Below are 25,464 nucleotides of genomic sequence, written 5' to 3'. Positions count from 1 at the left end.
CATAATTGCTTTTGTTAGAAAGTCTGCAGAATAATTTCATATAGATTTCTGGGGCTAGGTCAATTAAAAAAGGTTTCATTAAAGAATTGGCAGTGATGTTTGGTCTTGAAATAATGTATAAGAGTGAGAAAAGTTGGGAAAATATTCCAGGTTTAAGCGTGATATTAAAAAAAAAAGAATATTTGGGGAATGGTTAGTGTTGCAAATTGCCTTGAGATTAGAGTATTTATGAGGAAATATACAGATAAGATTGGGAAAAGATTAGTTGGATTGATATTTGTAGGGTCTTGAATTTAGAGTAAGAACTTTGGATTTTATTAGTATAAAATGATAATCTGCTAAAAGTTTTAAGAGTTAAGAGAATAATAGAATCAAAACAGTACTATGGTAAAGTTCATCTGTGACAGTATTTTAGATGATTTGGAAGCTGGGAGAGAAAAGAAGAGGCAAAGGATCCAATAAGGCTTCATAAGAAGTTTAATTTGTAGGATTAAAATGGAAATAGAAATGAAAGGAGATTTGGAAGTAAAAAATAGCCAAAATTTGGCACTATTTTGACAGGGGCCAAAGAAGAAGAGGAGTCAAAGATGACTGAGGTTCTGTTTTATTTGGAACCTTTTGAAAATTGAGAGTAAGGGCAAAGTTCAAATCATGCATAAAGAAACAGAGGCACAATCTTCTAGTCAAAATGAATAAAGGGAATTTGTCTGGCTGCAGCAACTGGTGAAGTATGGTAACCCTCCGTGCTATGAAATTTGTAGAAAAAGGCATAAAAGAAGAAAACAAATATGCAAACAGGGGAACTACTGTTTGCATTTGAAGGGCAAGTGTATGGAGATTTCCACCCTATGTTAAAAAAAAAAAAAAAGCTAATATTAGGGGTTCTTGCATTCTAAAACTGAGCATTAATTTTATTGATTTTTTTGTAAAGTTTGACCCAGTTATACTAATATAGTCATCCATAAGAAGCTGTTTATTTTAAAGACCATTAAAATAATAGGGAAACCACATCACTGTATAATGCAAAGAATATAGTGGCATATCCTCATTCTAAATATATTTCCTATAAATTTTACCAATTGAGAAAATTAATTACATAAAAATTCTAGTTGATAAAAGCAATCAATAGCAGTGTATTATGATATGCCATTATTGATTACTCAGTGTCATTTCTTCATTCTTCTGCAATCAGTTCACAAATTCTAGCTAGAGAATATATGAGAGAGAATTATGGTATTTAATCAGAAAACTATTAAGAATTTAAAAATAAGTAATTATTCTGAGAGAATTAAAGCAAAATTTAGAAGACTTCAGCTCAGGACCGTGGACAAATATCTGTTATAAAAAATTAAAAGGATCCCAGAATTCTTTGCTGACCTGATTTTAAAGTATAATTTTCATATACACCATACACAAAAGGCACATAATCCAATTTTATGACTTTAGAGAAGAAGCCAAAGATGATATTGAATTTTAACCTAACTCAATGAAGATATGGAGGTGATTGTTTTTTTTTTCCTTTTCCTTTATTTCTCACAAAAAAATTCAAAAGTAAAAAATAAGTTATTAATCTGCATTGGCAAAGGGATTTCTAAATCAGTAGAAGTCTTCTAAAAGGAGAAAATCATAGTTAACATACATATACATATATACATACATAGTTATTATAAACAAATTTTTAGAAGCTTTATTTTTAATTAAATTAAGCTGGGGTTTAAAAATAATGAAGGCTTTTTATATTTGAAGAACTTGCTATCCATGAACAAACTTAAACTGATATTTTGAAAGTAACAGCTCCACCAAAATAAAACATCTTTAACCCTCATATAATTTCTCATCTATTGTGATTATTTGTTGTAATCAGGAGCCACCTGCCTGTGGCTGCTGCAGGTCTAACTCAGACCTGTGGAATGGATCTCTTCTTGTGAGAGGAGGATGATGATACAAGGAGACTGAAAGGAAGTTGCATTCTCTGACCTCTCTCTTCTTCCCTCTTCCCTCTTTCCTCCAATTTATTTCATTCCCAATCCACAAGGAACACCCGCATCAGCAAAGGCTGCTTTGCAACACCTTTAAGTGTTATGATCCACAGATGTGGAAGCTCTCGGAAAATTGGCCTGCCCCTTCACTTACACATGGTCCTTAACAATTATTGAATGTATTTTAATGAATCCTCCATCGAGAATGTAATCAATGCACTGGTTTTCTTCCTATGATTCTTGGAAGTAGGAGTAGATTTGTTACATTACTGTAATTTGTTACAATTTGATACAATTTGTTACAATACTGTAATCAATTGATTACTAAGGTTATCAGTTGCCAACAAAGTGAGATCTCAAGCCTCTCAGTGGCCAGGGATGCATTAGAAATGCAAACAGCAGTCTTTTATACAGCTTCTATACAAAAGTGTAAGGACGAAATAATTAATTTTGACATTTTCATGCTGACTTGCTTGTTAAGGCAGGGTTTCCAAAGTCCATAGTGAGGCAGAAACAGAGTTGATCGATATTTTTTGGAAACCCCTGTGTTAGGCAACTCCTATTACAAAGTGATCAAGTTCTAGGTCTATGATTGAGATTGTCTCAAGGCCATGTGGATTCATCCTTTCCTTCTCAAGTAAAATGGATTTAGTCCAGGCTGTAGCTCAGAGAAATGGGGAAGTTAAACTCTTAAAAACTCTAATACTAAAATCTATATATTTAAATCTATTTCTTTAACCCATAAAAATGAAGTTGAGGTATCAATTTTCAGTTTCACATTTTGTAGCAGATTATTGTTTCCTGTTCTCTAAATAATTGGCTCATCTCCATTTCTACTCATCATGTTTTCTGTTATATTTTTATTATTACTACATGCAAGTTGCTTGTGTTTACTCATTTTTTTTACTTTTTGTAAACATGGGTTTGTATATATTCTGTAGAAATGCAAATATAATTTATTTTCTTTCATTGTCCTATTTTTAAAGCAATATCACATAGATTTTTTATAGTTCTCTTTATATAATGAATAAGGGGGAGGGAGAGTATGGTTTACTACCTTTTTCTACTTAATTTGCTTTTCTTGAAATTCACTTCAACAAAGATTTAAGTGTCTACTATATACAAAGCTAGGTGTTAGGTGCTGGGGTACAAAGACATATGTGCCACCAATTGTACACTTAAGGAAGATACAGTCTAATAGAAGTGGGGAATGGTAGTAGTGGATATGCAGCAGTGTGAAAGTATAAAGTACTTCTTAGCCTTCATTTACAAAAAATACTTTAGTGGCTAATCTTATTTCTTTTCTCCACTCTTTATTTTCATGTGTATTCTATCTTTTTTTTCAACTCCTTTGTGTGTCTGTGTGTGTGTGTGTGTGTGTGAGAAATTACATCCTTTCCTACAGTCATTTTAAAATCTATTCTGCTTTTCAAAATACAAATTTAGGGCTACTTCCTTCAAGAAGTCTCCCCTGCTAAAGTTGGAAATTAACTGTCCTTATAACTCTCAAAGAATATTATAACTTTCATTCATTTTTCATGGTCTGGTTATACATTTATTGTTCATTGCCTGACAGATATAGTTTTGGACAATGAACTGACAGTGACCACATCTAATTTATTTTTCTGTCTTTTAAAACTCTATATTAAATGTTGGACGTACTAGATATTGAATAATGCTTATTACCTGTAGAACCAATTCCACTTTCAGGATTGGAGAGTTCTAGACTGCCAATTACATAATTAAAGCACTAGAAAGAACTTCAATTGCAACTGATACCTTTGACTAAAACCCAAAGGTAATCCATGATTGCCCAGGAATATTAAAACTCATTATAGCTATGGGGAAGCACATATGGACCTGAAAATAAGTAGTGTATATTTGTATTTCATTGTATTCAGATACACCAGACTGATTGAGCAGTTATTTAGTTTGATCTTTTTGAAATTAATTTGGTTGTAGTAATAGATAGTGTGAGATGTGATAAAGGGACGATGCTTCTCTCATTCCTGAATATTTGTTCTATGGGGGTCTAGTTAAGTAATCAAGAGCAATAAAAACAGAAACTGAAAATCAATCTAAAATTCAAGAAAAGAACTTGGAGAAAAAGCAATTGAATGGTAAAAACTTTTGGACATGTCTACATTGTAGAGAAGACCACGTAAGATTAAAACAAGGGAGATAGAAAGTTGAAAGCTATCGAAAGTGAAATCACTTACAAGAAAACTTTAATTCTAAATCAAGTATTTTAATTTGAGAAAATTATAAGAAAAATTGAGTTATGTTACTCACTATGAAGATGAGTCTCAACAAAATCTCTTTGTGGTTTTTTTCTTTTAATGTTTTATTGATAAATTGTGCTTTTGGACTACAAACATTTGATTAACTCCTGCTTTGAAAATTCTTTTGTAAACAAAACAGTTAATGCATGAAATAATCTGAAAGTACATGCATCATCTCAGATTTGAAGCATTTCTTTCTCTATTATTTTAATTAATAGAAAACCATTCTATTACTCTCCCATCCCAAGGTTAAAAAATAAGGGAGAAAAATGTTCATGTAATAAGTATGCATAAGCAAGCAAGTCAAATACTTTCAAAAGTTGTTTACAAAACGTCTTGTTCTGTTCCCTAAATCTATTATTTCTTTCTAAAGAATAATAGAGTTCATCATCAGTCCTCAGATTGTAAGATATTACATGTCTTAAAGCTTATGAATTTGTTTGTTTTTTTTTATTTTTACATGCTCATTTCATTCTTCATCAGTTGATAAATGTTCTCAAAATTGTTCATTTTTATATATTGGTGTTATAAAAATGTTCATCTGATTCTGCTTACTTCATTCTGCAGTTGTTCTTATGAGTCATTCCATATCTTTTTGAAATCATCCATTTTCTCATTTCTTATACCACAATAATACTTCATTATTATTATATGCCACAACTTATTGAACTATTCCTCAGTTAATGCGCAGTCTTTTAGTTTGCAGCTTTTTACCACCATGAAAAATTTTTATGCATATTTTTTAATATATATTTTAAATATATTTGTTAAGTCTGGACTAGTTCCCTGGAGGCCTCAGGATCAGCCAGTATCAGGATAAGTAACAGTCCTTGGTCTTTAGGGAGGGAAGCAGGCAAACTGCCAGGAATTTAGCCAAAGATCTCTTCTCAATTCTGGAGTCTAGTATCTCCACTTTTCTCCTCCTCGTCCTGCCACCAAGTGAAGTCTCCCCTTTCTCACCCCACCCTCTAATCCTTGCCTGCAATTATCTTAACATCAAATATTGAGCCAGCACCAATGGTGAGAAGAGCCATTTTTCCAAACATATGCCAATAATGTCATTGTCAAATAGCTAATTAGCCTTAAGTGCTTGGTTGTCTGATTCAAACATAGGAGTTTCAGCCCTTTACACATATTAAAAAGCATTTTTCTCTTTCTTGGATCTCTTTTGGATAGAGATCTAGCAGTGACATAGCATTTTTTCTTTAGTAACTTTTTGTATATAACTTAAAAATTGTTTTCCAGAAAATTTATGTTTATTCAAAAGTTCACCAATAGGGCCTCAATGTGTCTATTTATTTGCAGCCCCTCTAATATTTATTATTTTTATTTTTGTAATCATCTTTGCTACTGTATTATATGTGGGAGCAAATTTCAGAATTATTTTAATTTTCATTTCTCTAATTACTAGTGATTCAGAACATTTTTCTTTATATAACTATAAACAGCCTAATTTTCTTTAAGAACTGGCTGTTCATGTCAATACACAGTTTATTAATTTGGGATGGCTTTTATGCTTAAGACTTTGAATCAGTTTCTTATTTATCTTGAAAATGAGACTTTTATCAGAGACATTTGCTGGAAAGGTTTTTCCTGGTTTTGTATTTCCCTTTTAATCTTAGCTTATTAGATTTACTTGTGAAAAATCTTTTTAATTCATTTAATAAAATTATCAATCCCATCTTCTTTAATAAACTTATTTTTATTCTTCTGTGACAGCTGTTCTTTGATTGATCATGGGCTTTCCTATCCATAGATCAGCTAATTAATTTTTTCCATGTTTTTTTCATTTGTTTCAGATATGAACTTTTATTTCTAGTCTACATACTAATTTGAAGTTTATATTTATTCAAGATGTGAAGTATTAGTATAAATATAATTTCTTCCATACTGCTATTTAGTATTTTAAGGATTTTTTTTTTTTTGTGAAATAGTGAGTCTTTACCATAGCTGGTGTCATTGTATTTATTGAATATCAGGGTTCTGTTATAGACCTAATTTGTTCCTACTAAATTGTGTTAATAATTACTGTTTTATTGTGTAGTTTGGGATCTGGCATTGATAAGTCCCCTTAATTCCGAATTCTTTTTAGTTTTTTTTTTTTTCCTTCTTGAAATGCTTGTCTTTTTTTTTTCCCATATAAAATTTCATTATCATTATTTTTTCTGGTAGTTTGATTCTTATAACATTGAAGAAATAAATTTATTTAGATGTTATTGCCATTTTTCATTATAATGCTTCATCCTACTCATGAACAATGAATGTTTTTCCAATTATTTAAGTCTGGATTTCTAAAAATAATGAGTGGTAGTTGTATTTATATAGTTCTTTTGCTTATCTTGGAAAGCAACCTACCAAGTATTGAAAACATTTATACAATGGATGTCAGATGCAAAGAATGCAAAATGTGAGAGAAGCTAGAGTCATATTGAAAAGAATGATGGGAGGAAATTAAGAAAAATTATAAACCAATGGAAAACAGCTGGAAACCAGTTTCATTTGGGTTAAAGGGAAACAGTTACTGTCTTTTGATTTCTGAAGAATTTAAGGGTTCATTAGTTTGACTTAAACTAAGAATAGTTTCTGTTTTCAGAGTGATTGTTGTATTTAAAGAACCTAAATGGTTCTAGGTTATATTTATATAGTGAACATGTACATATAATATACATGATGCTATAAGATTTATAAAGTGTTTTGCACTTATTTTGTCCTTTTTTATGAACTTGTTGCTCTGTGAGATGGGTTAATAAAATTATTATTATCCCAAAGTTACATATAAACAAATTGAGGATCTTTCAAGGGTAAGTGGACTACACCTAGCCATATAATTCTTAAGTGACAGAAAAGGGAATTCAAACCCAGGTCTCTCTTGATGCCAAATCTAGTATGCTAATCAATATGCCTCTCATGAAGTAGTTTTCTAGTCCTACTAATTTCTACTGAAAGAAATCTTTTCTTTTCTATCTTAGTATCTGATTGTATATGATCTTCATCTTATTGATCATTTTTGGGGGATTCATAATTTTAAAAAATTCTCTTGGAGGCAGAAAGACATGTCATCTTTGCCTATCAAAATTGAATTAATCCTTAATTTAACTTCTAACCATTTACCCTACATAAGGGGAACAAGTAATTGGGAAGAAAAAGAAAAAAGTCTATTTTCAAGAAGTTTATTATTTAACACGTATAAATCAGAAATTTTAAGATAAATCCAAAAGAAAGAGAAATTAATTTTAGAGAGGATAGCATTAAAACCTAGGGACGTATATAGGAATCTTGAAAGAAGGTGAATTTAGGAACTCAATCTAAAAGGAAGCCAGGCATTCTAAGAGTTGAAGGTTGAAAGAATATTTCAGACAAAGGTTATAAACAATAAAATATTATAGGTTATTGTGTGAAAGTAGCAAGGAGACCTTGAATTGACTTGTTACATAGAGTAAATGGAAGAGTATGTAAAAAAAATTAGAAAGGTGGGAGTCAGATTGTGAAGAGTTAAAATAAACAAAAGAATTTATTTATGCGTCTGAAGTAATAGGAACCTACTAGAAAAGGGGAATGTGTTTTATGTGTGTGTTTTGAGAGAAGAAGAAGAAAAGAGGAGAAGAAGGGGAATGAAGGGGGAAAATGTGCAATGGTTAGTCTACACAACAGGAAAATAGCTTTGGCAGTTAAGTTACTACAGTAGCCTTCTCATTGGTTTCTGTCCCAGATTTGTATATGTAAAGCCTCTTCTCTATCACTTTAGGGGTTTATAAGAATAGAATTATTAAGTATAAATGTAAAACTACTATTTTAACGAAATATAAGAAAGTGGTTCCTTTATCATGTATAACCTCAAGCATAATATCCAGGTTTAGATAATTATGGAATATCTTATTTGTGCTTCTTTTAGGTCATCAAACTAACACAAATGTCTGCTTTGTTACCTTACAGAAATGTTGGAATCCAACAATGTTATCACTTTCAATGGCCTGACAAACAGCTCCAGTTATCATACTTTCCTTTTGGATGAGGAACGGAGTAGGCTGTATGTTGGAGCAAAGGATCACATATTTTCATTCAACCTGGTTAATATCAAGGATTTTCAAAAGGTATCTTTATTCCTGAAGTATATGAACTGGAGTATGTAAACAAATAAAGTCACTAAGATAGAATAATGAAAAATTTCAATTCTAATTTTAGAAAATGTCTAATATGGTTTAATTATATGTGTCTGATATCATAGTATCACAGAATTTGAGACTTAGAAGGAATTTCAAGATCAATAAACCAATCTATTCCTCAAATATACCTAATATTTGGTCATCCATTCTTTGCTTAAAGGCTGCCAAAATGAGTATCCCCAAATAATTCCATTGCATTTTTGAACGCAAAAAAAAAAAAAAAAAAAAAAATCAAATCAAATCAAATCAAATCTGAAATTGCTTCTTGGCAACTTCTATCCATTCTGATCTTTATTCATTTGCTTTAATGCATATATATGTGTGGATGCATCTGACTTGTTGTGACTCTATTTTGGGGTTTTCTTGACAAAGATACGGGAATGATTTGCATTGTTCTTTTCAAGCTCATTTTACATAAGGAACTGAGGCAAACAGAGTTAAATGACCTGCCCAGGATCGTAGTGAGTACTTATCGGAGATCAGATTTGAATTCATGAAGATGAATCTACCAGATTCCAAGTTCAGTGTTCTATCTACTGGGCCACCTATTTACCTATATGTATATATGTGTTGTCACATATATACATATTCACATGACATATAATAGCTATTTTGTAATATAAAATTTTACTATCCCACTTTAAACAACTATTGAAGGTTAAAATGTTCCACTGTGCTTGGCTAAGTTAACATGACATGAAAACATTTGAATTAAAAGTAAAAAATGAATTTTTTATCATGCAGAACCCATCAGCATTTCCATTTGATGGCTCGTTCATTTTATATCACATTCCACTTTCATGACTTATAGTTTGGTAAACTAGATAGAATTGACACAGCAGAGGAAAAATGACACTCTTAAGTGAATGAATGATCTGTGCTTTAAGTTAATTGTTCTATAACAGTCAATATTTCCAACTTTAGTTCTCTGAAACATAAAAGTGACTTTTAGAAAGCCTCACAAAAAAGGTCATATTACAATACATTTCTGAGAGTGCATACAACTCAGTATTTGAATGTGTGAGTGTTGATTTTGCTTCTTTCTTGACTCTGAGTGCTTTAAAATGGTGTGCCTCAGCTCCTCATAAACCATAATAGATTGAATACTAATAAAATGGTGACAGATTGGTAAAAGCTTTTTACTCTTTATGGAGAACATTACTTTTCATAAAAGCTCTATAGTTAAATTCAAAGCTGATGTACATTTTCAAAGAAGATATTCCAACAAGGACATTTACTTTTTCATTTGCAAAGAGCTTCCCCAAATACCAATATACTGATTTGGTTCATAAAGAAGTTTGATTTATTACATATCAACATACAAAAATTGTAGCATGATCTCTCTCTCTTTTTCTCTTTTTTAAGTGCTTTAAAAGACATAACAAATAATATTCTGGACTTTTTTTTTCTTCTGAACTTTCTTTCTCACTCTAAGCCTCCTCAGAGGATAGAAATAAATATCTTGTATCTTCTATTCTGCAAGAAAACCATCTTATTTATTTGTAAACCAAATAAAATGAATTAACATATTAAAAAAAATCTTCTTGGAGGAAACACAGATGCAATGCATTTTGTGTATCAATCCCCAAAATTAATTCAGATTTTATCAAGTAAAGTATATGCAATAATTAAGACATTTGTCTTGCAAATTAAGAAAATTGTCATGCAATAATTTAAATAAATATCTAACGCATTTAGGTTATGCCATATAACATGTTTTCTTCATTTTATTTAGTTTTATGCTATAGCCTGTTTTTAAAAGGTAAATTATCTTTAAATCTATTCTGGGTCTTATTTTGTTTTTCATTTGTATTTAAATAATTTGTTTGAAGATATAGTGACTATGGATTCAGGTTATTGAGTCAGGAGAGTGTGAATTCAAATTCTACATCAGACACTGCTCCTAGTTTTGTAAACCTGAGGGAGTCATTGAACTTCACCCAAAGTTTTCTTATTTGTAAAATTCAGATAATAACAGTATCCACTTTTCAAAGTTGTGGTTGTGAATATGAGTTGTAAATTTATGGAGCTCTTTTTTGAATATTTTAATTAATATTTCTAATCAGATTTTATGCTGTTTTATTCTGTTATACTATATTATTATATTATACATATGTATTATTATAGGATAGAAAATTATAGGATTATAGGATTAGAAAATTTTATAGAACAGAAATTATAGGATAGAAAACTCAAATTAAGATTATCCAATTTTTTTTCCTCCTTACATTAGAAAAGAGACTTTTCATTAATAATTTAACTTTTGGAGCAAGATTAGCATACCCTGACTTGATAGGTATTTTCTTAGTGGATTGTAGAACAGTCTAGCTTGGACTTAGCTTTCCTATAGGGCATAAGGAAACAGAAGGGATGAAAACAGAGCAATAATAACTTTCTTCCCTGGAACACTGTGCCTGTTGTCATGGAAATTGGAAATGTTTTACTGAGTGGAGTTGGCCCAACTATGGTCCTTTTATGTTATGACTAAAATTAATGGAAATTGTATCCATTATTGGCTTAAGTATCTAGAATAGTCAAAGTACTGATATATTCTTAATAAGGCCTCTTGAGGTTCACATGATTTGACTAGACAGAAAACTGGTTAAAGGAAAGAAATCAGTAGATAATTAGTATATCTATTCTATATCGATATCAGATACCTCCTATACCTTTTACCATAAAGATCTTTCTTAGTTTATTCCTTTGTATTTATCTCCTTTGTGTCATAGTAAAATATGCATTTGGCCTTTTATTTACCTTACTGCAAGCCTTCTTGAGAGTAGGACTTGTGCCATAGCTATCTTTGTTAATCCCAGCAGTGGAATTTTCCTAGATACTTCTAAAAACTTTTATTGTATGTATACTGCTGCCTTAGATATTATAGGGGATAAAACTCAATCATTAAGCATTTATTAAGAGCCTCCTATAAGTCAGACACTGGGGATACAAAAGAGTCAAAAAATAGTGCCTAATCTCAAGTTGCTCAGATGGACAAAATATCATAGCTTCTCAGAAGGAATTGAAAGTCTAGAAAGAGAGATAAAAAATATAGCCATCTGCATCAGTTTTTACACTCAACAGAAATACTCCTATTTCTGTCTCCATCTACTTACTAAAAATGGATTTAAACTAATTGCCATTTAAGGTTTCTCATCTGTGACAGTATCACTGTCCTTGATGACAATGGCTCCAGAATATTTAAACCTGGGTTTGTAAGAAAAACTGACCCTTAGGCTGCATTTCATTCCATTCTGGAATATCTCTAACATCTAATGTGATAGTTGACATGATTCTCAAAGATAGTGACATGGGCGATAAAGGCACAGAGCCATAAAAAAATATTATGTTTTTGATGTCACCTATTCAATACATCATTATCACCAATTAGGACAAGGTGGGAGGAGATCTGAAACTATACTTTCTAAAGTGAGCTCCACTATAGATGATCACCTGTGTTATTCACAGAAACCACCGTCCAAATAGACCTCTAAAGCCAAGAGTGGGAGCGGGAGAAGAATGTCATAGGTTCACGTGTGAAGCTCAAGGTCTTCAGCCCCTCTGGACATGAATGTTGCCATTCAGACTCTGTTTTCTTTATATATCTCTAGGGTTAACAGTGATATTATGATGGTATAACCCACACTGTGCCCATATATAAAAGTTATTCTCATCCCCATACTATTATTCTTTACCCAAAGGACTCTCTCATAAAGATCATAAGGAAAATTATGACTTCTCTGATATAAGAGAACAGCAAATTGTGTGTAATGTAAAAAAAAAAAAAAAAGAAGTGATGTCTTCCTGCCTTAGATTTTGAGCAAGAGCTGAATTCTAACATTTAGTTTTATTCTAGAAAAGATCTATAAGCTTCTTGAGGGTCAGGTCATCGTCACTGGCAGTGAGAGGTTCAGAAATTCTCTTCCAACCATCTTTTTTGGATATGGAATTTTGTGTTTTCCATGACAACCCTTTCAACTCAATCATGAAGTTTGATGTTGACATGCAAAAGATCTGTATGCCAAAAATATATTGTCTGGTGGTGCCAATGGAGGTTCAGAAGAAAATGCATTGCGCTAGCCTCCACACAAAAAAATTTAAAGTATGCCCTATCTTCACACATGTACTGTATTCTGGAAAATTCAAGATTAGTGGTTTAACAAATAGATGTATGTTGAATCACTTTCTATTATTAGGACTATTAAAGGCACCTTCTGTAATGCCGGAGAAACTGAGGCAGGAGAAAGATTAGAGAGTTTTTAATATTTTATTAATGGCAGAGTAAGACTGACTAGACAGGACTCTCATCTCAAATTATCCAGTCAGACAGACATAAAGATATACTGGGACCAAGGAATCCATGTTGGTCCAGGGCTGGAGGAGACTGCCATTCCAAAGAATCCAGCGTCCAGCATACAGCTGCCAGCCACCAGCCTCCAGCAATGAATGGAGGAACCCTAACTTCTTAAATACCTTTTCTCTAAACAAAGGAAAGGGTAGGAAGTGAGGGAAAACCTCTATCAGGATAGGGAGGCCATAAATCCTAGAAAACCCAAAGACAGGATGTCTGAATACAAAGAAGTAAAGATATCAGTGAGATATCTTGGAATATTTTAGAGGGATATTGTAACTCCTTGAGGACAAAAAAGAGTCAGGAGGTCTATTTTCTTGTTTATCTTGCTAATTTATAACCTTTGAACAAATAGTCCTCAGTCTTATTGGGTCAGAGGGGGATTTACAACTAAAGAAATTGAGACAGAACAGTTAAGGAAACTGAGACAAGGGAAACTCATACAGGGAAACTGAGTCAGGACAGTTAAAGAGAACTATGGCATAACACTTCAATTTGTTGTTTCTTAGTTGCTGTATTTTCCTGAAACCCTGGACCCCGAAGATGCAGGGGGCTTTAATGTATCAAGAACAAAGCCCCTCAGCTGATATAATTGGTTGTTTGCACCCTTATCTGCATTTCCTGTGAATCCTTGGGTAGCAAGACAGGCATCAGCCTGTTTATGCCAAACTGGGAAAATGCTTGTGCACTAGCTTCCTCTGCAGATAAGCAGACTGTTCTATGTCACAGTCTAGAGGTTCCCAAAGGAAAAGAATGGGGATTTTATCATCACCTTGTTCTTCCCCTTCAGGAAGGGTTTTATACTTTTCTCTACTTTTTTTCTTTCCTTGCCACACCCCTTCCTGTTTTCTCCTCCTCCTCCCATAAATATACAAACTTCTATAGGACTTCAACTCTTTGGATTCCACATGCATATTCATTTCTCTTGTAATAAACCTGATTTTCACTTAAGGCTCTTGATATTGTAATTGCTTAGTGATACTGTAGTAAATATTCCTAAACAGAAGGGCAGTTTTGTTTGTTATTTTGCTTTGTTTTTTTTCCTTGACATGATAATTGCTCCTTTAAAAACTGAGATTGACATGGTTTTATTTGTTACCCTGAAAATGGAAAAGTAAAGTTGATGAGCAGTCTAAACATGGTAGAGTTAAATAACTCTAATGTTCTACAGTCAAGACTCTAGCTATACATTTAATAGTCATTCCCCAAAATGTATATTATAATGATACAAGGTGTTTTATGTTTCTATGAGGACTGCACTTCTTTACAAAAGAAACTAGCTTTGCAAATTCATACAAGGAGTTGGGAAAGAGATTATGCAAATGAATGTATAATGTAATCCTTAAAAAATAACTTTTTATATCATTTTTCTAAATACTTGTTTTTTGTTTTGTATTGTCAGAGCTCCCTTTTGTATAATCAGATTCTCCCTTCTCCCCAACAAGGATATGAATGAAGCTTTTTTCAAGCTCCTTGGGAATAAAATGAAATTGGTGGCAATACATAGGGGGAGAGAGAAGGTTTATCAGTATAATGACTTTAGAACAGTTATATAAAAGTACACTTGATAAAGTAATCCAGGGAAAGAGGGGAAAGAAATAATATCCTGCATCCTCTTCATTTATTAGATTACAAATTCTTTAAGATAAGAGAAGAAGCTATTTGTTTCATTATGGTTGTTTCATAATTTCTATATTTGTAATTACTAGATTTGGATGCAGATGAGAACTGAATTTAAAGAGGCTTGATGACAGCCTAAGAAATATGGACTTTTTTTTTTTTTTTTTTAGTAAATAATAGGGAGAATGAAAAATATAATTTGATTTAGGGAGTTTAATCTGGGAGTAGTATATAGAATGGGTTCAAAAACCAAGATGAAGACAGAAAAATCAGGAAACTATTCTAATCATTTATATAATAAAGTCATATGCCACTAACTTAATCATTCCTCGTATTTTCTGAATTGCCAACACTATCCTGCAGAATTCTGTGCTGTGTCCTCCTCCTCCTCCTCCTCCTCTTCCTCCTCCTCCTCCTCCTCCTCTTCTTCTTCTTCTTCTTCTTCCTCCTCTTCCTCTTCCTCTTCTTCCTCTTCTTCCTCCTCTTCCTCTTCCTCTTCCTCTCTCTCTCTTTCTCTCTCTCTTCTCTCCCCCTTTTAATAATCTTATCAATTTCCATGGGTTTATTGGAATTTAAATTTAGAACCACAAAGGACTTCAGAAGTCTCTTAACAGACTATGATTTTATAGATTGAAGGGTTAAAGGACTTTCCCAGGATCACTTCACAAGTATCTTTTAGAGGCAAAGTTTGAACCCAATTTTGTAGACTCTTGCTCTCTATCTGGATTTCAATGCTTTTAGTCCAAATTGTTGTTCTATTTGTATTAGAAGTCAGGATCAAGAAGTTTGAAAAGGATGAAGAAATGGAAATAATGAGTTTGGTAGCAAAAGGAATGAAAGAAAAATATTTCTAAACTTAACTTAGTAAGAATTTTTTTAAATTATAAATAAAAGTGCACATTTTATCCAAAGAGTTTAATTGAATTCACTTACTACTTCAGTTGCCTTTGCAACAAAGATTTATAAGACAATTAGTCTTATGAGAAGAGCAAAAATCTTGGAAGGGTTTGGGAATTGGACAAGATCATCTCTTCTAAAGTCCTTTCCAACTTTAAATCTATGATTGCAAAATTGAACAGCTTGACTATGCAGGACAACTATTATAAATTCATAGCAACATTCATGCTGCACTTAATTCATGACATATTAGGTGTTTTCCCCCCAAAGAATTCTAGAAATTTGTAATTGCTTATGTCATAAATTATTATTTATGCATATTTTCCAGGCAGTACCATTAACTAAGTGTCTGGCTTTGAATAATTGATTTCATTATACTCTGTCCTTCTAATTCCCTCACATTTTGCTGGGTATTTATAGCAAAGAAAATAGAAACAGAGATAGGAAGAGAAGTGATTGAGTGATGAGATGAGGGGTTGTCAGAAAAAGTTGGAAATGTTGGAAGGGGAAAGTAGTAGAGAATATATCATGAAGATTCATATTCATTCATGTCATTCCCTCTATTAATGATTATGATGTGGGAAATTTTAAATAGGAAGTGACCCAACTCCATTTCTATAACCCTCTCCTGAGGACTTGTCCATTACTCAGAGATATTAAGTCCATTAGAGAACAGAGCTATTGATTATGAGAAAATAAATATACTGAGTGTTTACCTTGTTTTCAAAAAATTTAAGGGGGTAGAGAAGCAGGGGAAAAGGAAGATGAATATGAATGTTTTACAGTAGATAGGCTTCTCTAAGATGATTGGAAGGCAGTATTATAGAGGATGTAAATAATTGAGTTCAAATCCAGCCCCAGACATTTACTAGTTATGTGATGCTAAGCAAGTCACTTAATCATTAGTTTCAGTTTTCTCATCTGTTTAATGAGCTGACAAAAGGAAATGACAAACCATTCTAATATCTTTGCCAATAAAATCCCAAAATGGGGTCCCAAAGAGTTGGACATAATTGAAACAACTAAATAACAACAAACAATACTATAGGGATTGCATAACCTGTGATTCAAGGTTCCCTTTCTGTTATAATCCTCATTGAATTTCTCTGGGTCTCAATTTTGTTATTAAACAAAACAAACACACAAACAGAAAGAATGGATTTGATTAAATGATCCCTAAAGTCTATTTCTAGGGCCCCAACTTTGACATTGTATGGTTTCAGAAGAAAGGCCCCACCCATATGGCTCCAATTTTGAGAATGAAATATAACCAATAGGTGGCAGATGTGTGGAATTTTTGTTGTTGTTGCTGGGCTGGAGTGTTACATGTGTAATTTTTTTAAATGACAGCCTAGGTGCTGTCATAGTCACAATTAGTTTTAATGTACAGATAATCTAAATTAACGGAACTATTGGAAACACTCTTATCTACATCACAATAAATCATTACTTTTTATATGACTACCCTTACTCTAGTTATTCAACCTAATTTCAGAAAAATTACAGAAAAATATTCAGGGATCATAAGGGTTAATTATTTCTAATTGTTGAAAAACTTTTAGTAATTAAAAAAGAATGAAATGTGGCTTTCACATAAAGCCTGACTATGATTTGTTTAGAAATGTCAGATAATATTATATAACTAAGGACTTCTTAAGTTTTCAACTGCTGATTCCTTTGCACCCAAGAAATTTTTACATTACCCTTGGTATGTAGGTATACAAATATAGATACATAAAATAGGTATACAAATCAAACATTTACTGATAATAAATCATAATTTCTGCATTTAGCTACATGACCACAATTGATTTTTATAACTTCTTATTTTCTAAAAATACATGCAAAGATAGTTTTCAACATTCACTCTTGCAAAGCCTTGTGTTCCATGTTTTTCCCTCCATCCTCCTATTTCCCTCTTACCTCCTCTCCCCTAGACAGCAAGTAATTCAATATTGATTAAACATAGGTAATTCTTTTAAATGTATTTCAATCTTTGTCATGCTACAAAAGAAAAAGCAGATCAAAGAGGGAAAAAATGAAAGGGAAAAAGAAAAAACGAGCAAGCAAACAACAACAAAAAGTTTAAAATATCATATTATGATCCACACTTAGTCCCCATAATCCTCTCTCTGGATGCAGATGGCTCTCTCCATCACAAGCACAATCACAATTTATGAAGCTTTGTTATAATTGATCATAATGCTGGGGTTATGACTATAATATTCAACTGAAAATATTTCAAAAGCAAAACAAAATATAATCAAAAATAGGATTTTAGAATAAATTAAAGAATAATCTAGCAAGCTATACTTTGGGATAAGCAATGTAAAGTTAATCTTTATAACAATCAATCTAGATTTTATTTTACTAAGTCTAGGAGTGTCCTTATAAGACAATTAATATTAATATTTCTCTATCATCTTCTCAAATCTTCATTTTTTCTTCATTTAGAATAGTAATTATTTTATGTAAATTGAATTTATTTATGAGAGGCCATGTCTATGAAGAATATGAAGGCTTCTTGAAACCAAGAAGCCCTAATCTCAAATCCTTCTTTTGCTATATGTTATTTGATCCTAGGCAAGGCATTTCACTTCTCATCGTTCTCAAGAACTTTCTAGGGCTATAGATTACAGAAAATGACCAGATATGCATTAGTAAAAGGAGTTTTCAAATTGTTAGGTCAGCTTTTGGACAGTTCTGATTTCATGAGATAATTTGCTAAATCATTATTTTGTCTTTGTAGTGACTATGTAGGTATGCTTTGAATATCTAGCTACAATGAAGAAAATCAAACAAACAAATAATATAGTCAAAGCTACAGTACAATTATAGCACAGATAGAGCTTCTTGTTTCTCAGCATCTTATTCACAACTTGTTTCTCCCACTCTGAAATTGTGTTAAAATCATAAATTGCACATTAGGATGATATTCTTATAATTTCTGTTTTCAAAACTGAATATAAAGGTGCTTGAATGACCAACCTAGATAACTTCATAGTGACTCATTTTGAGGTTGACTACAATGTGATGTTTTTTGGCTTTAGAAATTCTTAAAGAATATCTGCCCAATTATGAGGAGGTCATGCTTCATATTAGTAAAGGGATTATCTATAATGAAAAATATTACAGAATCTTGAATTATTGAAGCAAAAGTAAGAACTGGATATTTCAGTGATGAAGTAACAGATTTAGTGTTTGGTCCTGGACCCTCATTCTAGAGGAAATGAAATCAAGGCTCATAGTGATGAAGTGACTTGACTAAATGAAGAGCCAGGAGTCAAACCCATGCCAAATCATAATTTTAACTGAATGGTAATTATGAATAAAATAAAGAATAGGGTGATCAAATTTCTCATATGTTGAAGTATAAGCAATTATAATGTCTGAAGTTCTGGGGAAAGGGAAAGAAATTATAAAATTAAGAGTAGCAGAAATGGTTGTGTGCATTCATATATCCATATTGTTCACTTTTCCTAAAAAATAAAATCAATTTTAACAAATCTGAATTAAATTAAATGGACATATCTTGCTAGGAATTCAAAACATTAAGAAAGAGGGATAATTCTATCCAGAAGGTCTGCTTTTAATTCTGTAGTGATCTTGGCTACACTAGCTTAGTCTAGAGCAATTGTAATCATGATCTTAAATGAAACTTCCTTTTAAGCAGCTCTAAAGTAATCTTTATTCTCTGCTTTTAGATTGCTTGGCCAGTTTCTCATACACGAAGGGACGAGTGCAAGTGGGCTGGAAAAGATATTTTGGTAAGCAACAAACTTTTAAAATTATTTTAGACATTGAATAAGCAATTTAAAATAGGGTATAATAACTTTTATCTTTCAAATGTTTCAATTGTTTTCAATTGTGGAAGTGGTGAAGATAATTTTAAGGGCTTGGATGTGGACTGTCAATAAGAAATCATCAGAGGGTACAAATGTATAATATTTACATGTAAGAAATAAAGGAAACAAAGAAAAGAATTTTTTTTTTTATAAAATGCCATTTGTCATAGTCATACCCGTACTTATATCTAAAGTACATACTTATAGCCTACCTTTGTAGGATAGTCTCATAGTACTGTTTTTAATATCTTTAGTGAATAGCTCAGGAGACCCAATCAATATAGTTAACCTCAACTGATCTTCATGGTTGACAGGAATCATGACAACTGAATCTGTTATGCAGGAAATTAGACATAAGAGTTATAGATAGGGCTTTTGTCTTAAAGAACACCTGTGTTTGTAATGCTCCTGAAAGGTAATTTATAGTTCTGGAAATTTTCTTTGATTTTCTTTGATCTTGAATTTTCTTTGATTTTGAATAGTCTAGCCACAGACAAATGTTTAAGTAGCATGACTATGGAGATGTATCTATACACAAACATATCTGTGTGTGTCTGTGTATCTGTATATTAGCTAAAACAGCTGCTGACAAACCAATTTACAAAGTTTTCCATACATATTTTAAAAAATCTGAAATATCAATGACAACATTTTTGTAAATAAAACTATGGATGCATATTTAAAATAAATCTTAATATATACATATGTACTATTCTTCAATATTTCATTGATATGTGATCTCAACAATGAGTATATTCCTTCCATTACATTATCACATTTATGTATTTTGATAGGTACAGATATACATAAATATTTATGTATATAGGTGAATATATAATTAGATATTTGAATTCTCATGTCTTATAAAAGTTTGATTTTCCAAGACTTCACTCTACACATATACACAGAGAAATACATACATGATTAAGCATTTTAATCATATACTTCATGGTTTTAAATCCAAATAAATCAAAATTTGTTTTAAGAATTTTATTTGACACTTTAGGATATTACAAAAGCAATGTATTGAATAAACAATTTATTATACTGAATATTCGTGTTATTGTATCTATATTGATGTATATAATTGATGCATATAAAACTCACATGCAGAAAGAATAATAGCATTTTTGATATGTTTGACAAAATGAATTAAGCATCTTTCTATACTTAGTATATTTTAGATTAGAAATTTTTTAAATTTTTAAAAATTTTAATTATTTTTTTATTTTAAATGATAAACATCAGCTTCATTGTCTCTATATCAATTTTATTTAGGTGATAAAACTTAAAAGAATGGATTTCACTTGGAGAATGAACTTTAGATTTTTCCTTTTTAGTAGAGGAAAATACAACCATGGACAGTATAGGTGTAAAAGAGCTATAAACATATTTACATATATATATATATATGTGTGTGTATATATATATATATATATGAAATAGAGCATAATGTAGTTACTAGGTCTGACTATGGAATAAAAAAGACGGGTTCAAATGCTGTCTCAGAAACTTGCAATCAAGAGCAAATTAATTAACATTAAGGCCCCAAACAATTCTATAAGTAATAAATCTGCATTTGTATGGAGATTTTCATAATAGGAATTCTCCATACCAATTAAATTACCCTTGGGAGGAGGAGTAGGGGGAAATACACATATAAGCATATGCATGCTTATACATAATATCACTCTCAAAATTATGTGTGTATGTACATGCACACACATGGATATCGCTATGTAAACATAAAATGCATGAGTATTTGAATGGACAGAGAATGTGCAAATGATGGTATTGATCAAATCTGTAATGTCCCAAATAGTAACTACTCCAAATATTGTTGTTAAGTTATCTTTTGGTTGTGTGTAACTCCATTTGAAGCTTTATTGGCAAAGACATTGGAGTCTTTAGTTATTTCCTTCACCAGCTCATGCTTTTTTATACATGGGGAAAGAGGGGCCAATAGAGTTAAGTGCTGAGGGTCACCCAGCTAACGTCTGAGGTCAGATTTGAAGTCAGGAAGATGAGTTTTCTTAACTCTGAGCTTGACAGTCTATGCATTGTGCTACCTACCTGTCCAAAGATAGAGCTGCATGTTTTGTGCTGGGAGGAACCCTATCTCTTGTCTATTATCAATAGACTATATGACTTTATTTTGAAGGCATTTGTCCAATATTCTTAAAGATCTGGTCTGCTTTGATTCTTCCCATATGAAACTTTGAAGAAAATGTGTGTGTTTATTAAAAGAAAATTTATGTCATAATTGTATAAACTGAATGACACAAACTAAAAACTGAAAATAGTTTTGCTTCAGAAAAAGAGCATTACCTTTACATACATACATACATATATATATATATATATATATATATATATATAAGATAATTTTTCACAAAAGAAATAGCTCTGGGTTTGAGGTAAAGAGCTCTAGGCTCAACTGTGAGCTTTGAATACATATGGAGTCTTTGACTTTGACCTAGTAGCTTACCCTCTATGACCTTAATATCAAGGGCTCAAGCTGGCTCTCAAACTGACGGTTTGAAAATGCTCACAATAATTTTCAATGTGAGTATTTACACCTTTGAAATTAGCAGTCTTTAAATCAAGATATGATTTATTGTTTTGTTGATTATCTAGATTTAAGAAAGTGAAAAAGAAAATGTAAATAATGCAATGTTAAAAGTGTGTTGGATTGCCTTTTTTCCCCCTGGAGAGCAGCTTGTTAAACATTCACCAACAGATCCTTAACTTAGCTGCAAGTGAAGAGCTTGGAATAGAGGACTTCTTTTTGAAAGGCAAATCTCAATTCTAAATTTGTGATCCCATTTGACTATCAAACACATAAAATCTCAGTAGGTTTCATTACATTTGACTCATTAGTATTCATAGGCATTGAACTCATGAAATACTATGGGAATTATGTGACCTAATCTTTCAGGGAACCATTCAAACTTATATTTATTTAGCTTTTGTAGGTATAATTAATCTCACTTCCAGTCTATATTTAATTATCATGTATCAAAGACAAACAATAAGGCTTAAACAATAGCACAGGATATATTTATATTCATTTTCTGTAAATCTTTCTCCTCAACCTTTATCTCCATGTACTTTCTATGTCCCCTGATAGTTCTTCTTTTTTATTTTAGTGATGATCTCTTCATTATTCTTTTCTCTTTTGTTTAATCTGTTCTTTAATGAATATTTGATATGTAAATGTTGACACTTTAGGTTAATGGTGGAATTTTGTGTGTATAACTATACTAATCCTGATACAATATAGTCCTGTGATCTTGTGTGATGTCTGTTGTACTTGGAACTAGGAGCATCATTGATTTGAATTCTATTTCTATCACTTATATTAAGCAGAAACCACAAGCAAATCATACCTGAAATTTGGTCCAAGATACTTAGCAACTCTGTTTTATCATCTATAAAGTAGGGTGGTGAATTCCACCACCTGTTATTATTCCTTCTCATCCCTATGTCCCTGTATTTGTATATTATGAGTTATCTAGTTTGAGGTTTAGGACGGTTTCCATGACTTCATAGCAAATTTTCTTTGTGTCTGGCTAACTATACGCAAACATAACCTTCATTACCATCATGTTTTAGGAAAAGTAGAATGCAGTAGTTGAAATAACAATGATTATAGGTGTGTGTTCTGGGTTCAAATTCTATTTCAGAGTGTTAGTTACCTGATGTGTAAAGTGAGATTAATATATCTTCTATTTTTATTAGAGTGTGAATTCATTAAGAACTAGGGGTGTCTTTTGCATTTCCTTACCCCCAGCATTACTCAGGTTCTCACATATACTAGGTACTTGATAAATATTTATTGACTAACTCTTACTAGGTCATTGTGAGGAAAAATCATTGCAAACAAAATTACAATATATTTGAGAAGTTACCATTTAAGGCTCATTTGGTTGTGGTAAAATACCCCTTACCTCACTTTCATTGAGGCTTTGAAATATTTCTATGGTACAGCCCATAAAGCCTTGAAGATCATGTGAAGTAGACACTTTACTACCTGTGTGACCATGAACAAGTCACATAAATTCTTTAAGCCTTGGTTTCTTCACTTGTAAATTGAGGATAATAATAGTACTTATCTCCTTGGGTTGTTAAAATAAATGATATATGCAATTCCCTTTGCAAAACTTAAAGTATAATAGACGTACTAGCTATCATTTATTTTATTATGTATAAAATATCTGTAATTAAAATGTTTATAAAATTATGTTTTTAAATTTAAAAAATATGTGTATAAAAACCTGAGTGGTTAGGTAGGTGATAACAGTGGACATACTCCTAGACTTGGAATCTGGAAAACTTGAGTTTGAATAAATCCTCAGACCATGGATATGATCCTCAGCTGGTCATTTCTCTGCTTTCAGCCTCAATTACTTTATCTGTAATATGAGAAGGTAGACTGTAGAGTTTCTTTAGCTTCTAAATCTGTTATCTTATGAAGGAGCTAATGAGTCATCAACTTCAAAATATAAGGAAATGAGAGGATTTGGTATACTGGGTTGTAAATCCCTAACTCTATCCTGGATGGTGTTTTATTTTCCTTCATCTGATAAGAATTCTAAATGCCAAAAACAGGAACTTGTTCTAAGATCTGAGACAGGGAACCAAACTGGAAACTAGAAAAGAAAATAAATCTATCCTAAGCTCTAAAAGAATCTTTTTGAGGGAGGGAGGCAGAGTTTCATGTTAAGTCCCACAAAGTCCAGTCTAAATTACTCCTAGCCTGAGTTTGAACAGAGAGTTAAAAACTAAGCTTCAAATAAGTGGGAAATCAACCTGTACCAAAGACTAATAACTCTAGGACTCTGGCCTAAACAAAATTGGACTGAGAAAAAGTGAAGGAAGATCGAGATCAGGTGTGGGTGGGAGGTATAGGTGGGGGAGTGGGTATGGGTGTGGGTGTCTGTCTGTCTATCTGTCTGTCTCTGTATGGGGGAACTGGGAGTTGCCTTTTCAGAAGTCATGCCAGAAAATATATATATCTAAATTATAGACATCTTGAAAGAATATTTCTAGGCTCTGTAACTCATCAATTTTGTTTTCATATTCTACAGCTTGTTTCACTATACTTCCCCCTTATCTAGTAAAATGCCTTCAAAAAATCCAACTTATTTTATTTTCCTCAGTTGAATTAAGGGAAGAAGGGAATGTTCAATACTTAATCTTGGAGAATTTGAGGACAGATCATTTCTTACAAGGCAGAATTCCCTATCCAAGAACTGACTGATGAGTGAATCAAGTAGCGTGAGGGATGTTCCCAATGCTGCCTTTCTTTATGATTGAGATATTTTGTTAGTTGAATAGCAATGTTTACTTACAAATAAATTGACATAGGAGATTAATTCAAATATTAGTAATGATAAAGCATGATTTCACATAATATATGCTCAAAGGTATTTAATAATAGTGATTTGTCTAAAAAGCTATATATGGGCTCATTATTTTCCTTTTTTTAATGTCTGTATTGTTTATTTTTCATCAATAATTTAACGTATTTCTCCCCAATTAATATGTTAAAACATTTTTTTAATATCTGGCTTTTTTAAAGTTTTGAGTTCCAAACTTTTTCTCTCTTCCTTTAATCCTCTCCTCCCTCTTTTCTGAGATGTTAATAGCTTTGTAAGTTATCTACTTGGTTATTTCCATATTAGGTCTTGAAGAATATAGATTATCTATTACAAAGGCAAGAGGATCTGGGTTTCCAATTCTTCGTCTAACACATAATAATTGTGTAAACCTGAATTTTACTTCTCACTACTTTAGATAGTTCTCTAAAAGAGAAGTTGTTGACCTTCTTGGGTAGAGGAAGTTTTTTCATTGAGGATTTTCTTAAATCACTGCTGTTTTTTATTGCTATGCCCCAGTACCTACAGCAATGCTTTGTACATAGCAGTTAGAGGCTAGTACATAATAATTAGAAGTTAGTCCAATGCAAGAGCATTGGACCTGTATTCATATGGACTTGACTTCAAATGTGGCCTGAGATACTAAGTGGATTGATTATCTTGGGCAAGTCACTTAACTGTGATTTACTTCAGTTTCCTCAAATGAAAAAATGAAGATTATATCTACCATAAAGTTCTGTTGTGAGGATCAAATGAGATAATACTCAAGACTGTGCCTGTTACAAAGTAGGCATTATATAAATTCTTACTCTTTTTTTTTTCCCTTACTTTCAATCTGTTTGGTGAAGTAAAAACACCTGGCTTCTGATGTTGGGAAGAGAAAAGTCCTAAGGATCTGATATTGATTGATTGACGGTGATTTTGACAGAGTCTGCACATGAGCAAATTC

General features: G+C 31.9%; 1 protein-coding gene across 1 annotated transcript in view; it reads left to right on the top strand.

The window, feature by feature from the left end:
• SEMA3A (semaphorin 3A) overlaps nucleotides 1–25,464 on the top strand; it is a 288,274-nt gene that overhangs the window by 72,578 nt on the left and 190,232 nt on the right. The window contains exons 2-3 of the mRNA XM_051963284.1: nucleotides 8,195–8,352; nucleotides 18,994–19,056. Of these exons, the coding sequence (XP_051819244.1) occupies nucleotides 8,195–8,352; nucleotides 18,994–19,056 (221 nt within the window). The remainder of the gene's footprint in view (nucleotides 1–8,194; nucleotides 8,353–18,993; nucleotides 19,057–25,464) is intronic.

Source organism: Antechinus flavipes, chromosome 5, assembly GCF_016432865.1.
Source record: "Antechinus flavipes isolate AdamAnt ecotype Samford, QLD, Australia chromosome 5, AdamAnt_v2, whole genome shotgun sequence".
Classification (NCBI taxonomy): Eukaryota; Metazoa; Chordata; class Mammalia; order Dasyuromorphia; family Dasyuridae; genus Antechinus; species Antechinus flavipes.
Note: the sequence above shows the minus strand (reverse complement) of the source record. Positions and strands in the feature narration are given on the sequence as shown.